Source organism: Delphinapterus leucas, chromosome 8 (genome assembly GCF_059928025.1).
Source record: "Delphinapterus leucas isolate spDelLeu-1000000601 "Yukka" chromosome 8, BTC_Dleu_Yukka2, whole genome shotgun sequence".
Taxonomy (NCBI): domain Eukaryota; kingdom Metazoa; phylum Chordata; class Mammalia; order Artiodactyla; family Monodontidae; genus Delphinapterus; species Delphinapterus leucas.
The window spans coordinates 72,828,893-72,846,411 of NC_143136.1; the positions used below are offsets into that span (position 1 = coordinate 72,828,893).

A 17,519-nucleotide genomic window follows, 5' to 3' on the forward strand; every position below is an offset into this window, starting at 1 on the left:
AGCTTCTGGCAGTATATTACCAAGTCGTCCTTATCTTAAGTTTTGGAGCCTATGTATCTATCAGGCAAGACGACTATGGTTTTGCAAAGCAAATTAGAGTTACCCTGTGAGGGGGAGGGGCACAATCCAATCAAGGGTCATAAATATGATGCATCTGTGATGGCTGTAAAAATGTGGTTCACTGTATCATCCCTTACATTCAGTGTTGTGTGTGACAAACCATTTTTAAAATTTAGTACTTGAAAAGAACTTCTCTTTCTCAAAAGAAGGACACTTTCTCTTCATCACACTTCCTTTTCTTACTTTTGCTACCGGGAAGCTCATGCTTAAATATTATACTTGAAGTAACTTGCACAAAGGGTGGTTAACATTTGTCTTCTCTCCCATATTTAGATAAGGTTTAAACATTTCTATTTCCACGTTAAGAGTTTTATCAGCCTGTGCAAGTTACTACCATTCCTTTTTGGATACAGGCAAGACTAACAGTAAATTAAAAGCTCCCAATATTGTAATTCGTATCAATATTGCTAGGACAACCAGACCTTAAATGTAGCTTATTAGAGTGTTATTTGAATTATAAGCATATTAGAGGGTCCTCGTTTCTGTGTCAACCATAAGAGGGTTAAATTATTGTTATAAAGCACATATTTCCTAATAGTTACTCTTTTAGAAATTAGAGCAAATTCAGGATTATACCTACTCTAATGTCATTTTCACATTGATGCATTTTCCTAAGTAAGAGGGGATGGGGTGGAGGAGGAGAGACGGTACAGCTGGATCTTCAGAGCGCTACACTCCTGATGTATCCCTGGCAAGTTGCATCAGTCAGTATAGTGATTTTAGAACTATCAACACACAGAAACGCTCGAGGCCTGTGGAGGGGAAGGAGTTGGCAAAACCTGCCCGTGTCCATGGAAGCACGTGAGGCTTGTGAACATGACTGATCTAGAGTGCTGGGCCAGAGACAAGGCTGAAAACTGCTGCTCTGGCTCTGGTGACCAAGGAGCCAGCCTGTAAACTGCCTGAGCAGCAGCCTTCTCGGGGCCTAAAATCGCAGGGCCCCTTACGAAGGAGGGAGGCGGGAGAGAGCTGACAGGAGCTTTCTTTCTTTATGGAGGGAGGAGGGGTTCAAGCAAAGGGCTAGAACTGAAGACAGTACAACAATACTCCGTGAACCGAGAGGACCGTCCATTCCCCGCACACCTGCCCTGACCCACTCACACCGTGGAGGGATGGTCGATGACAGAGGCAGATGCGTGGGCCCTGTCCTGGGAAACGCCCTGGGTCCTGACTCCTCTCTCACTTGGCTTTGATGTCTGGGCCTTGATGACTGGGTTTCCCTTGCTCCCCCAAGACTTTCATCCTTTCTCTGCTCCTACCCTTTGGGGTGGGACAGCCCACCATAAGCACAGCTTTTCAGGACCTCAGCCTCAGCGGTGACCCATCTAGTAAGGCTTGGACTCGAGGGGGGTTTGGACAGTTCAGCATCGGGAAAAGGAAGGACCCTGCTTTGCCTCTGAAGGCTTGTTCTGTCCAGCACGACAGACCTTCGTTTCCATAACTACCCTGTGGCTGATGGTCCTGGTGAGAGGGCGGCGCACACTGCAGGTGCTTATGAAGTGAGCTGAAACTCCACAAGCTGAGCTACTTCTCTGTGGATTCTGATAAAACTGGCTGCATCTCTGTGAGTGGGTTTAAACCGGGCTCCCTGGACTCTGGGGGTTCCGCTGGGCTCTTAGGGGCAGCCGTGTGGGAGGTGGGTGAGAACCGGCAGCAGGGCTCCAGATCCCATCCCAGTTCACCGGGAGCAGCTCCATCCTTATCTGTTCTCAATACTGGGCTTCACTGTATGTTTCTGTTTGAAAAAAGGGTTTTTGTGTCTAAAAGACATTTGAAAAGCACTGTATTAGGGGAAAAGTATCTGAGGACGGATGACCACAGAAGAGACCTTGGGCGCTAAGGATGAAAAACGAGTCTCTGGAGGTTGGTTCTGACCCAAACAATAGGTGAGGGGAGAGAAGACAGAAGGAGAGTGGGTTGAGGCACAGAAGCATGGACGATAGCAGCCGCCACAAACAGGGCTTTAACATTTTCTGCCAGCGAGGCCAACCTCACCCCACCCAGCACTCTGAAGGGGCCTGCCGGGGGCCTGAGTCAGCCAGAGGGGCAGCGTGTGGCCCAGAGGCCAGTGGTGGGGAAGGGTCATTTCCTAACCTCTCCTGATGACAGTTTTATAACATGCGATTCTGAAGGCCACTGGAACAGTTTTTCTCTCTGTGAAAGCATTTCAAAGTCCTCACTCCACGAAATTCTACACATGGGGGAGAGGTGCATTTTCCAATAAGCTACGTTCTACTTCACAGAATAAATGCATTCCAGTAACGTTAATTTAAGGCAAGGTTTATGCAAAGTAAAGTCTATCATACTGTAGGTTATAGGTATAAAATTAGATATACATCTCTATGGAAAATTAAACAGTGCTGAGTCACACGCTTCAGGTGAAAACACGACTAAGAAGAGGAGTGGTTCTTACTTAGCACGTTGGATCTTGGAGCTGATGCCTAGAAGTTCTCCGACTGCTGGCAGAAAAGCTTGTTTTTCATGGTTCCTGCCTCCACTCCTGGCTACTTCTAAGATCTACTCTGGCAAGAGGAGAGTCCCCAGGTTTGTGGATTCGCCTGACTTTCTGTGCTGGAACAAGGATTTTGTCTGGCTCGCTCTTTTCCTTGTCAGGCATTTAGAATGACCAGTGGAGTTATATGTCATTCTACAGTTTACTATTAGCCATTACATCTACAGGGGATTGGAGAGCAGAAACATTCGTAAATCAACATACACAATAGTTAACTTGGCCATTTACTACGGTTTTACTCTGTGCCAGACACTGTGTGCTTCACACATAATACCTTAAAGAGTCAAGATGCACAAAATGAATTCACTTCCCATTTAATTATTTGGTAGGCTTGAAATCCTACATGTTGACTTTTTTTTTTTTAACATCTTTATTGGGGTATAATTGCTTTACAATGGTGTGTTAGTTTCTGCTTCATAACAAAGTGAATCACTTTTACAGGATGATGAGCATTTCTTCTTCTAAATTCAATATTAAATTTCATTAGGCAAGTATAATGAGTAAGAAACACTCTATTATCCATTCTTTTATACGTCTGGTTACACATATGCAGGGGACACAATAGGTGCTCAGAAATATATGTTGATGGATCCAATTTAATAGCCTGTATTTGCTTTGAGATTTCCCTTTTCTTTTTTGCCTGTCAGATTTAGCACCTAGGTATGTATTCCCTCCCTTTCACACCTTTTCTTAAAACTGAGCGTCCTGAGAGTGTCCCTGAAGGTCTGTAAGTACACGGAGGGGGTCAGAACAGTGGTCTGGATCTTCAAGGGGATTTGCCAGCACGGTTTTGCCTGCTTTTCACACGAAGGCCAAAGGGATGGTTGCTGAAGCTACCACCCCAGCTACGGGGCTAGGAGAATTACGTTGCTGCTCCACCTCCCAGAACCAGAAGTTAAGTTACACCGAAATGCCTCAATCCCCATCCCTCAGACTGCAGAAAGAAAGGACCAGTGTTGCCCAATTATAAAATGTTACATTATTTAAAAATACGTAACCCTTCAGTAGACTTGTAGGCCAGCTGACTAGGTTATCTTTCGGTCAACTCAGATGACTCATAAAATCAGTCTGCTACAGAAATTAAAGCTACCTCTCCTGCAACTTCAAAAAGTGTTCAAAATTATTCTTGATCAGAAGAAAGGAAAGATTCTATTTTTGCTAAGTCGGTGGCATCCGCACAAAGGCAGCTTTCTGATCCCGCATTAAGCGTTAACATTATCCCTCTAATCCTGTACTTTGCTATGTAACACAAAAAACCACATTTGGTAAGGATTTAACTCGCCATTTTGAACATCAAAGCAAGTTCCAAGACATTGGTTTTTCCTCCCCACTTTCTTTTTCAAAAATAGAGGTTATGGAAAGCCAAGGCAACCAGTTCTGATCAACCAACATTGGATGAAGAAGGTTCACTTAAACTTAAAAGCCTTAGCTACAGAATGATTACTTTGGCTTTTCTACTCAAAGTAAAAAGCACCATTCTTAAGACCAACTAATAATACCTGTGTGCACTTGCCTCACTAAAGCAGTAATAAAACAATGTTCTTTCCACTTACTCTGTCTAGGGCTTCATTTAATGGGTCAGGGAGAATGTTCCTAGAACAGTAAGTAATGAATGGAAAATACACCAGCTCCCATATGTAGCGAGACTGATGAGAAATACAGAACTATTAGCATTCTCCATCAACATGATAAACCTCCAGCTCCGACGTCCTAGTGCAAAATTATTTTCAAAAATATTTAGCAGCACACTCCACTGTCTCTTGGTTCCTTAAAAGAAACTTAAAAATAAACTATAATTCAGTTTAGGAAACTTGAGGTTTTTATTGAAAGCAGTTAGCTATTTGTTGTGAGAACTAAGAATATATATAAACAAACTCATTTTGAAAATATTAGGGAATTTCCCGCATACTACTGTAGAAAACGCTGCTTATTCTCTACCACAAGAAAAAGTACACATAATTATGAGTAACCAGTAGCCGCAATGAGAAACTGCCATAAGAGATGAAAGTTCATCTTCCCCACAAAGAATGAATACAGTAATTAAGATACCATTCACATAAATCCTAGGCCACAGAATTTTGAGAGTGCACGTTTAAAACTAGCATTATAGCTATTCTTACAGCCAAATGACAGTTTCATAGTTAAATTAGAAACTGATTTTACTTGATTAATTAAAATAATAGCACCATTTGAAAAATGCATTTCTTAAAGGACATTAGAAAACCAACCAAACAACATTTTGAAAATGCTATTTCTCTGGTAGCATAAATACATAACAGCCTACGCAACTGTTTTTCTTTCTTTTTCTGATATGAAAGAAATCTAAACCCATTAATTTTTATATAGTATTCAATTTTTGCTGCTTCCTAATTATCAAAAAAATACCCAAACAAACAACCCCTCCTCCCGAAACTGCACAACACAAGGGGTCATGGGCATTGCAAAAAAGAAAAATAAAACAGCCAAAAAAGTGCTAGTGCAACTTCAAATATCACCACTGGACATGCCCCTGCATTTTCTTTCATGAGTTGGCCTCATGCTCAGTGTCTGTTCCTGACATTCTTGTTTCAGACATGCTCTTTCATGAGATGTCCACGAGGCACCCAAGCCTTAGGGGTGCAAAGAGTATTAAATCAGAGAAGAGACAACGAGATCTTGGCCGCATCATTCCCTGCACAGAGCAAGCATCATGATAAGTCACTATCATGCTTCAGCTCTCTGGGGGTCAGAACTGCCTGGTATATATGTTCATCCCCTCCCGGCTATTCTGCATCCAATGGGCTGCTTGGAACAGGCTGGTGTCGTGTATACCCACCCTGCAAGCATTCTTGCAGGGGTGGAAATATTAAGACTAAAAGTGAAAATATAAAACATCAAGGCTGCAGATTGCATATAAGCGTCCAATAATGTGTGCTTCTCGTAAACCCACAGTCTGCGGATAACAAGGCAGGAATATGGGCCTTTGTACCCAGGGCCCCTGTCTGCTCCTAGCACATGCCTCCATTGTGATTCCCGAGATGGTCTCTGGCTGAAACACCCAGGATCTAGCAAAAACACATCTCCGTTTCTTCTCTCTGGAGCTGCCCCGAAGCTCTTCCCTAACCCCAGTAGGGTTTTTATAAACCTCTGCAACTTTCAGTTGGGCAGAGTAATGACAAGATGCTATGGCCACTATATCCTGTCACAACACGGTCACCTGCATCCCTGCCCCCTTCCGGCATTAAAGCTCTGTACCTCATGCCTTTTAGACACATGTTACTTATACCCAAGCACAGCCTAGACATGCACTGTCCAATACAACAGCCACTGGCTGCATGTGGCTATCGAGCGCGTGCAATGTGGCTGGTCCAAACCGCGATGGGCTGTAAGTGTAAAATACACACTGGATTATGAAGGCCGGGTATGAAAAAAATGAATGTAAAACACCTCATTGTTTTTATACTGCTTACAAGTTGAAGTGATATTTTGGAAATATTGGTTTAAACAAACTACACTATTAAAATAAACGCATTTTTCTTTTTCCTTTTTAATGTGGCCACTAGGAAGTTCAGAATGACGTGCCCTGTGTTTACACTTCTACTGGAAAGTGCTGGTAGGGACGTTTTCATGCCAGGCTCTAAGGGATACAAGTAGGTGAGCCCTCTGCTCCCAGGAGGCCTTGCCACAAATAGTTGCAGCACCAGGCAGCTCTGACAAAGCACCCACCAGTAGGAAGAGCAGTAAGCCCAGCTCCACAGAAACGCCAAGCGGCAGGTACTGTGTTTCTCACCGGGCAGCTGGTACCGGGTGAGGAGATTTGCCGGGGCTCACAGAGCTGGAAGGAAACAAGTGGATCTGACTCTGGAGCCCACACTCACTCCTGACCCCATGCTGCCTCTCCCTGGATGTTTTTCTTAGCAGGCAAACCTCTGCCTTGGTGTGGAACTGGAAACCACTGCGTTCGAGCTGGCGTGTGAAGGGCAGAGGCCAGGGAGAAGCGGGCTGGGGGGTGCCCTCCCAGCTGGGAGGGGCAGGAGTGGGGAAACCTTGAGGCTAGGGTTGGCCCAGAAGGTGAGGGGAGGATAGGGGCTGCAGATTTGGACTGGCAGCTGGGGAAGGATGGACTGCAGGGACGGGCATTATCCCAGGAGGGGACAGTGAAGCTGACGGACCAGGAGGGGCAAAGCCTGCGTCCCGGGACAGTAGGTCAGGGAGCATGTGATGAGGGCCTGAAGGAGTGCAGAGGGGATGGGAAAGCAAAGAGGAAGGGAGGGTGAGTGCTTGTGATGAGAATCTGGAGCCTGACGCAAGCTGAGGCTGATGTCAAAGATGAGCCAACAGTTCACCTCCTGTGTGAGAATATGATACAGGTAACAGAAATGAGGAAATCAAGGGGGTAGCGGGAAAAAGGTAGTGCGAGAAGTGTCCGCCATTTTGTGGCTTCAGGTAAGTGACTCAAACTTTCCACCAGGACTGGAATGCTGTGAATAAATTACGAAACTGAAACAGAACTGAAATAATGGGAAAGCAATTATTGTGAGAGTGGGACAAAAGGACTGTCTTCAGTTATAGAAATGCCTTTCTCTGGATAAATTCCCAGGAAAACAAGTCATGGTGGTGGATAATCATTTCCAGGGTTCCCAAGGTGAGACCATCTCAGGAGAGGTACCTGAAAACGTGTGCAGTGAGCCGCAGAGCACCTGAGCGTGCAGTCCTGGAGCTGGCTTACAGGCCCGGCTCCGGGCTTTCTTCTTCCTGTACCCCTGCTGCCAGGCTAGGCTTTGCTACACTCCTTGCTGGTTGGCACAGCTGGCATCCTAGGTGGTGGGCAGTGCAGCTGCCCTGAGAGCTGGGGTCCTGCAGGGAGGCCTGGGCTGGCCAGCCTGGTGGGCTTGCCTTGTGTCCCTCGTTGCTCCCTGAGATTTCCGGCCCAGCTGAGGCATCCTCCATGCCAGGCATGGGAAGGCAAAGTCAGGCCCAGCTGCGGTCATGGTGGTCAGGACCTCGGGTTCCCACCGCAGTGAGTGAGGGCTCAGGTGATCTGAGAGAAGGAAGCTGCCCAGGAGGGGGCTGTGTGGAACCGAAGACTTGAGCTGGCCGCAGACGCTGCACACGGTAGGGCCCCAGCCTACGTATTCAATCTGAAGGGGACTGTTCCTGCTGCTTAAATTTGTCCCCAGCTGAAGGACCTGAATGATAGATCTTTGTATTTTTAGTCTTTAAAGAACATAAGCCTTTGTTTCAGTGATTTTTCAGGTACAAAGGTGGATCACAGCATCTTTGAGAAGATCTATCGATTTCTAAAGCTCCATTTCCAGAGCCACTTTGCATTTCACCATATTCTTCCTTACCTAGGTAATTTCCCAACTTCAGGGGTAGGTTGAGTGGACTGGTGACTTCATGGAGGCATACAGTCCTATGTACCCTGGAAAGGCATTTCCTCTGAAAATCAATCAGTTTAAAATTCAGAACTGCTGACTAAGCATTGCCCGTAAGGCACGTAAAGGATGATTCTTTCTGTTAGCGGGGAGTTTGTAAAAGCGAACGGGTCACGCGAAGGGAAAGCCCCCTGGGAGAACTGCTCTGATGCAGAGGTGGCAGTGGGAGCAGTGACCCGGCCACCCTGGGTGCTCTTCAGGTCGTTTCATGCTCTGACAGAGAATTTATTTACACTACCACAGAGATTTCCCTGGGACAAAGTCCCACAGTTGCAGGTTCCACAGCTGACTTTTATGTGTTCCAGGAATGTGCTTATTCATTTGTAACGGCACTAAGGCTTCCACTTTGTCATCTGGTCTGAGCAGAAGAAGCTTAGAGACGAAAGTGCCTCCAGTCCTAAGCCACGGGAAATAAGACAGACTCAGAAACTGCAAAGTACCTGAGGGACCTGGGTGGGGTCTCTTGGGCACCTCTTTTTGCGAATTTCGTCATGTGCGCTCATCCTTCTCATACCGACGTGCTGTCTAGTTTACTGAGGGAGTGTCATTACGGGGCCTGTCTTGTGCTGAGAGACCCCACCCTGACCACTGGCTGACCAGCTGAATTCTACAGGAACCTCTGAGTCTCCCCTCTTGACTGCCTCATCTTACTCGGCATCCGGAAGCCCGCACACAAAACAGAATGTCATAGTCCACTTCCGAGGGCAAATCTTTTCATACTCAGACTGTGAATCCTGAAATACTCACAAGACTAAAATCACAGTTCACGTGTTTTCTAAGCAACCTGAAGCTTTAGGATTATACCTGATCATTAGTTAGTTTGATGTGGCTGTGCGAGTGACCAAGTTCAAAAATATTTATATAGCTGGGTGAAATTCAGAGACTGACTGAGATATTACGGGATTTTTTTTTTTCCTTTTCCCTTTTTGGTGGTAATTTGAGAGAATAAGGGAAATGACATGTGAAAATGGGCATCTGCACCCTCCCCCAGATTTTGCGGATGGGCCAGGGCGGGCAGAGGCAAGGGAAGGAAGAGCTTCAGCCGGCATGTCAGAAACCCAACCTCTGGACTCAATCTCTTTGTATCCCAGTTTCTCATCTTGTACTACAGGGGGCAGAATAGAAGATTTCTTTAGAGCCCTTTCCAGCTCAAAGTTCTGTGACTCTGAATTAAGAGTTGTTGCATTTATTAAACTATTTTTGTTTTGTTACCAATGAAACTTTTGTCATTTTATTTCTCATTACTAATTTTTATGGTTTGAAATGTTCAGTAAATAGGAGAGTGCACGTTCCCCTTGCTATTATTTTATAAAGAGGGCCAAGTGGTAAGGATCCTACTGACTTGGGCTCGGAATTGGGAGGCGATGTTGCTGGATTTCTGAAAACTACCCATGAGACTCCTGACAGCTCTTAGGGGCCCACAAAAAGCAGGACAGAAAGTAAGAGGCCAACTCCTCTCTGCACCAGGGAATAAATGACTGTTTTGAAGGCACCTTAGTTAGGCCAAGGGGACATGTTTAGTAATCATTTCATTCTGTAATGGCACATAATCATCCAAAAGGCTGAATGCATGTCCATTAGGTTCTGGCTCTTTATAGGATGTCCTGCTCTTCGCTAAACTTGAGCCTGGCCCATGTACCCTTCCTTGGCACCCAACTATCATTTTCTTATTAATTTACTGTCTAATTAGAAATAAGGAGCTAATGATCAGGAAGGGAATACGCCTAATTTCACGTTCTTCATAGCGTCTGGAATCTACTGCTGGCATCCAAACAGTTTAAAATAAACAGTGTGGAAATATTTTACTTAGCCATATGGAGGAATAATAATCTCTTGCTAAATTGGAAGGAATGTGAATATAGCAGTCATTTAAACAAAGTCCATTATTATTCAAAGGCTACTTTTTGGTACTTAACACCAGTGTTAATGGGGTAAGAGAAGCATGATAATTTTGGGACATCTGGTGCATTAAAAGGTAGGCGTGCAGATTCTATGCAATATCTTCAATTTATATAGTTTTAAAAAACGATGCTTTCAGGATGCTCAAAAACTTGAAACTCATATATCCTAGCTTAGAAACATATTTAATTATCTTGAACAAATGAGTTCAACATCTCTCTTCTAGTGACAAGATGTTCCCACTTTCCACCCATAGTTTGTGGCCTAGCAGACATTCATTTTATAGCCCAACTGGGGAACAACGATACTTCATCCAGCTTTCAGGTTTAAGCACAATAAAGGTAAAAAGTACCTTTGTAATAAAAACCTCTGCCTAAGCACCTGCACATATCAGCAATTACTGAAAGAAAAGCTCATTAGGTTCCAACCTGGAACATGTTCAACACAGCGAAGAAAACACAAGAATCACGTCACATACTAGAGAACTATTTTAATTAACAACGACAGCCACACTGTCCTGGGAAAATACACTGGGCCAAAAGTATTTTTCCTTCCTACCTCTGCAAATTAAGATGTGGCCAAAAATGCAGGCCCTGGGCAGTTATTACATTTAAAGCAAAGGCAAGACATCTTTTAAAAAGAATAGCTAAAATTTCTGCATTGAAGTGCGTTAAAAATGCCAAACTGAAACAAAGGGAAGTGGAAGAAAAGGCTTCTGAATTAATAACGAGGTTGAATTACTTAATATTAAGGACAATAGAATACCTAGTTTCAAGGGGAGAGTAATTTCTTCAAATAACACAATATTTTGAACACAATGGTTCACTGTGCTTTAACATTTCATGACCCTAAGTTGACTATAGTTTCCAGTGAAGAACTCAAGGCCAAGCATCGTGCAAGGTTGGCCAAGGGCCAGAGTATTTTGTGGAGACACTGGAAGAACATTAAATTTGGAAGGATATCTTCCAAGAGATGGGCAGCTGATAGGGAATGGTGGGTGATGCAGTCACATAGCACCCTGCTACCCATGTTTGGAGCAGACATGTTTCAATGAAAATGGTTCAGACGGGGACATGCTTTCCTGGTTAGGAAAGGTCTGGAAGGCTGGATTTGGGGCTAACTGGTCTTCTCTTGTAGGACTACTCTTAGGCAAAATGATGTCCTGAGGGCTTATCTTCCTTGCCTCTCAAGTCATACTTAATGTCTTCTTGTTGCTTTCTGGACAATTGTGCTGCTCGGTCTTAATCCCACGAAGTAATGAGCCCCCTATCCCTGTGGGTTCAAGCACATGGTGGGCAGCTACTTTGTGTGGAAGCCGTACAGGGGCTCCATGTGTTGGATGGCTGATTGGACAAAATGAATTTGGAGGTCCCCTCCAACCTTGTGATTCTGTGCTTTAGAGACAGCTTATGAGTATTTGACTTCAGGAATAGTTAACGAAAGAGCTCAAGGTTCTCTTGATTTTGTCATTCTTTAAAATACATCAGGGATTAGCTGCTCTTAAAACATTACTGATCATCAGTTAAAGTTGGTACCACTAAATTCCGGAACTGAGAAATGTGAATAAATAAGTTTTCTTGTCTCCATAAATCTTAACCTACAAATACATGTATACGTGTAATACACACACGACCCCAAGCAACTACGCTCGATTTATTATGGCATGGTAGTTTCATATTAGGTAGAGAGTGTTTAGGTACAAATCAGACTTGGGCTGACATTTAGCATTTTGAAACTGGAAACTCACTTCTGAAGTCCTCTGGTCCAACTCCTTTATATATTGTCATTTCGGTGAACTGTTTACACACACTACTGCCATTCCAAAGCAAAGACTACTTTTGAAGAAAACGTTTCATAAGCAATCCGTCCACATATCAGTATGAACTGTTACAGGTAAAAGTACAGAGTTATAAAACAGTTCTTAATATTCCCTAACCTATAAGTATGGCCAAAAAATACTTGTAAAAAAAGCCTAAAAGCTACAGGCAGCTATTTCCAAAAAAGAAATATCAGAGGCTGTTGCTAGTTTTATACTGGAACTGATACAACCTATTAGGGAAATAGCTTTTTGAGTTATGAAAACTCATATCCTCTTTCAAGGTCAGGGTCCAAGTCTTACAACTTTTGTGTTCTCAGCAACTTAGTACTGTTCCCAAACAGAAGTGAGGGTGCATGCAGTGAAACATCGAAATTAGCACTCACATCCAGGGTACGCACCAGGTAGATGAGTACATAAAATCTAATAGACTTTACCCTTAATAGTAAAGTCTGGCTCTACTTCAAATAAATTTGATTTATTCTAAAATGAAAAAAAAAAAAATCACCAAACTTTCATACACTTTACTTCTTGTTCATCACTACATCATACAAACTCCTTGAGCTCAGTTCATGAAAGACACTGTTAGAGTTTCTCCCAAGGATAAAACCTCAGAAACAAAAATGCAGTCAAGACTTCTTCCTCCCGTGGGAAATTATGACAGGAGAAGAGAAAAAAGCTGCACATCGAGGATGTAAGGACCAAGTCATGATAAATCTGCCTAGTTAATCAAAACAGAACCAAATCTAGTAGAAGCTGTGCTTCCAAGGTCAGGTCGACCCTGGATCACTGCTGATCCCTCAGGGAGCCTGCACACATCATTCTGCAGCCTTGCTGGCTGCACAGGTGTATTACTGGGAGAAATTACTTGAACGTTCACAGAAGAGTTCAAAATGATGGGAAAGAAACATCAAACGAGGAAAGAAAGTACTCATACACTGCAAATAACACTGTCTTCCTAACAGGGGGCTTAGGACAAATATTTGGGTGTAATCACAGTGATTGTGCTAACTTCTAGAATGGATATGTCTATAATTTTTTTTCTTAATTTTATTTCGCTTGTTCTAATTTTCATTTCATACACACAATACATAGTATGTAAATGTAAATAATTTATTTTTTGGTGTGAGAGGGTTTGATGCTTCAAAAGCATTTTATAAAGAGGGAGCTAAATTGATTTACTAATTGATTTACTAATAAATCAATATGTAATTGAGATGTGTTAAAGCATTAATATTCAAATCACATTAGGGCAGGCAGTCCATTCTGGAGTTTAAGATTATATATAAAGTGCATTCTACTTTTAGTACGTAATTTTCATACCTTATTCGAAGCACAGGGTACTTATTTTGAACATGAATATCTTATGAGAAAGTTGATTCCCCTTAACTAAATATTAGATTCAAGGTGGTTTGCTACATTCCTAAGTATTACTGAATAACAGCTGACAGAACCTAAAGCTCTGATTTCATAGTGGAAGCTAGTGGAGAATGGGATTCACTTGGAAGAAATGTCGTTAAAACATTTTAAATTAACTATTTCAAGCATGAAAAATAGCATAGCAAATATAAAACAAACACCCAGATGCCCACCACCCCTAGCTTTGTTTGTTAGTTTTGTTTTTTTTTGTTTTTCTGCGGTACGCGGGCCTCTCACTGTTGTGGCCTCTCCCGTTGTGGAGCACAGGCTCCGGACGCGCAGACTCAGCGGCCACGGTTCATGGGCCCAGCCGCTCTGCGGCATGTGGGATCCTCCCAGACCGGGGCACGAACCCGTGTCCCCTGCATCGGCAGGCGGACTCTCAACCACTGTGCCACCAGGGAAGCCCCGACCCCTAGCTTTGTTAAATACAGTTGACTTTTGAACAATATGGGTTTGAACTGCACAGGTCCACTTATATGTAGATTTTTTTCAATGGTAAAAACTATAGTATTGCACAACTGGTGGCTGGTTAAATCCACAGATGTGGAATCGTGGATACGGAGGAACTACATATACGGAGGGCTAACCATAAGTTATATGCAGATTTTCGACTGCACAGAGGGTCAGGGCCCCCAACCCCCAGGTCGTTCAAGGATCAACTGTATTAACATTCTATCTCCTTTGTTTCAGATTTCTCTTTCCTTTTAAAGAAGTGGAGCCAGATTATACTCCTCAATGCCTTTTTCTCTACCCGCACCCTGTAGAGGTAACCACTATCTTGAATCTGTCTTTTGTCATTCTAATGAAAAATTTTACCTTTATTGCATGTGCCTATATCAAAAAATAAAGATAGCCTCAACCTGCATATTTTAAAATTTATACCATAGTGTCATGCTGTGCTTATCATTCTACCAATGTTTCTAGAGATTTATCTATGTTGCTACAGATAGCTCTAACGCACTTATTTTAGCCCTTCTATGTGGTTTCACTGTGTGAATGTACTGCCATTTATTTAACCGTTTTCCTACCAATGAATACTCAGTATTTCCCCCTAATACTCTTATAAACAGTGCTGTCATTAATCGCCCTCCTGCAGAACTGTTCTCTCAGCTTGACCTCAAGACAAAGCATCACTCAGTTCCTCTGGGACTCTCACTCCCCATGTTGGACCATTGTGGCCTGGCCATGAAATATTTCTCTCATTGTTTCCTCTTCTCCGCTGCCCACCCCTTCTTCCTACCACTGATACAGTTCAAGCTATTATCTCTAGACTACTGACCTCCTCATAGGCCTCCCAGGTGCCAGGCTCATCTACTTCAAATCAATCCCCCACCCCTACTGCCTGCTGGAAGAATGCATATAAAAGCCCAAACTAGCCACACCATGCCCTGTAATCACTCCCACTGCATGTGGGACACAAGTTCCCCAAACCAGGCCTGTGTTTCTCTCTGCTCTTGTCTCCTTTCAGCATCCCCCTCCTGCTGGCAGCTCCGCCTGTATAACCCATGCTGTCTCCGAGCCTCTGCTTGCGACTGGAAATATTTCCCCTGTATACCCAGCCAATGCCTCCTCAACCTTTAGGCCAACTTTGGTTTCACACTGACCAGAGAACTTCCCTACCCATCTGCCGTGCTCCCAATGCAACCTCTACGGAGTCCAGCACTTGCACGTTTCACTGACATTCACAGAAAATCACTTGTGTTCCTCTGGAATCGAAGCGCTACTTGAAGGCAGGGACTGAGTTTTATTCAACTTTACATCTCCAGTACCCAGAGAAGCATCTGAGATACTAACAGGCTTTCAGACACAGGCTGAACTGAAGTGGAAGGTAGCCAATCCATTAAGTACAGTTTATTTTCAAAAGGAAGGAGAGCCAGTCTATTTAAAACAAGTAATTACTATGGAATATGTAATGAAAAATGACGTATTCAGCCCTCTGTGACAAGACATCTGTTAGCTGATACTTATGCACTAACAAGTACAATAAATGATACTAGTCGAGGTGACTACAGCACTGCAAGTACCTTCTGAATCATTAGATTAACTTACACACAGCCTTTGTCACAGTTGTGAGCACTGTATTGTCACCTCCAACCTAGAACCTCCAAGTCCTTCACGATGCCACCATACATGGGCAGAATCTAGATGGTTTTCAACATCTCCTCCAAGACGTGATCACATTCTTTACCTACCTGTGACCAGCTCCCTTACTTCTGCATCAACAGATTTTCTCAACAGTCGCAACAAGGCAGGTATCCCACCAACATTCTTCATCGCGATTTTATTTTCATCTGTAGACTTGCCAAAAACAAGGTTTCGGAGGGCACCACAAGCATTCTTCTGAACTTCCAAAACTCTGTGGTCCAAAAGGTCAACCAGATGCTTGATTCCCCCTAACCTACACACCTAGAATGAAAAATATTAGGTACCAGGCCTAAGTGACATGTGGTCAATCAGAGAGCAAACAAAAGTCTGTTATGGAAAGATCACGGAAAACATACAACTCCAGATCATTTCAAATGATTATTTTTTATTCTAAAAAAATACATGTTCTATAAATTTTAAGGACACTCTCTAAGATGAAGCTCTTTTCACAGGTTCATGGCTTAAAGAAGGGAAGGGAGACTTAGGTGGCTTAACGGCCACATGCAGGTAACATGGTCATACGCCAACCCTCCGAATGTACACAGGGATTATGCTGTCACTTCCAAGTGAAATGCACAAATACACGACCACAACAAAGCTGTATGCAGGGTCGAAGACAACACAGGAAGAGATTTTTTTTTTGCGGTATGCGGGCCTCTCACTGCTGTGGCCTCTCCCGTTGCGGAGCACAGGCTCCGGACACGCAGGCTCAGCGGCCATGGCTCACGGGCCCAGCCACTCCGCGTCATGTGGGATCTTCCCGGAAAGGGGCATGAACCCGCGCGTCCCCTGCATCGGCAGGTGGACTCTCAACCACTGCGCCACCAGGGAAGCCCCAGGAAGAGATTTTTGACTGAAGTCATTTGCTTTCTAGAATTGTTTCTCTAGGTGACTCTCCCTAAATTTTCTTCCATTTGTCACTTCATTAATATTTATGTGAATATTTTTGGGCTTTATTTACTGCATTCACCTTTAGTCTGTAACTGTGTGTTGTTCTAAATTTTGAGGGGTGAAAAACGCTTAAGTTCCATATGACATTGCAGGAGGAAAAAAGGTCTAAAATGTTAAATCTAGCCAATATCAATGACTCACTATGTTTCTATAAAAGCCCCAAAAGCTTAAAATCTGAAATAAAATATTCATATATGTTCGGTATTAGTAATGGTTATAAATCCTTTACTTAATTGTGTGTTGGCACCGATTCTGACCAGAATCTCGTAAAATACATGAGTTCACAAGTACATACTATAATTTGTATCTAATAGATTTATAGAAAATACTTTTAAAATGCAGGTTAAATTGATTTTGTTTCATGTTTTATGAATAAGCTAATGAGTGGACACATGATTTGAAAATGCTAAATGTACTTCAAGAAATAATCTCATCCCAGATTTTCCCAAGAAATATTGAAATGCATAGCTGAGAAGTAAAAGAGTCACTGGTATCAGAACACCCCTTGAAAAGGGTCTCTAGATTGCATCTGATCATTTCTTAAGCACACAAGCACGCAGCTGCTAAACAGAAAGGCACTGCTCGGCCCTCCCCATTCCCCGCCCTGCCAACTCTGGCATCCCAGGCACTGGTCCTGTACCTCTAGCTTCACTTTGTTGTCGCCAAAGCACAGGTGTTGCAGGTAGGCTGCTGCGTTTGCCTGAACTGACGGGAACTGGTGCTGCAGCATGTGAATGACTTCAGGCAACTCGGGATCACGCCAGGCAAACTCCCTGCACGAGAAAAACGCGGCTTCAGAAAGGAAGGCCCGTGTTCTACCGATACACTGAACAAAACATTTGTCAGAGAAGAGAGCTCAACGGAGACAATGGGAAGTTATAAAAATCCTAAAAGAACTATATATATATATATATGTGTATGTATGTAAATAATTTTTATGCACTGATGAACATATCACAGATGCTTATGATCTTAAAGAAATCATGATGCACAGATGCAGAGAAAGATTCAGGGTAACAAAGAGGTTCTTAATATGGGTAACTTTTCCATTCTTGTTTTCCTCCTCCTGATTCTAATTTTACGCCTTTCTACCTATGTAAGAAATTCGCAGGTGTGAGGCTCAGGTAAACAAGTGCACTTCAGCTAGGTGAGATGTCACTCCTGAGGAGGGAGGAGCAAAAGCCAGTGGAAATACTGTGTGCCTGATGATTTTTAAGAAATTTAATATATATGGTTG

At 43.3% G+C, this 17,519-nt stretch overlaps 1 protein-coding gene across 19 annotated transcripts in view; it reads right to left on the reverse strand.

Annotated features, from left to right (window-relative positions):
• The window catches only part of PKP4 (plakophilin 4), a 251,064-nt gene that overhangs the window by 23,765 nt on the left and 209,780 nt on the right, over positions 1–17,519 (reverse strand). For all 19 annotated transcript variants that reach the window (XM_089916801.1, XM_022569780.3, XM_089916792.1 and 16 more), the window contains 2 exons: positions 16,923–17,055; positions 15,379–15,592 (listed from right to left, as the gene is read on the reverse strand). In XM_089916801.1, coding sequence (XP_089772927.1) covers positions 15,379–15,592; positions 16,923–17,055 — 347 coding nt within the window. The remainder of the gene's footprint in view (positions 1–15,378; positions 15,593–16,922; positions 17,056–17,519) is intronic.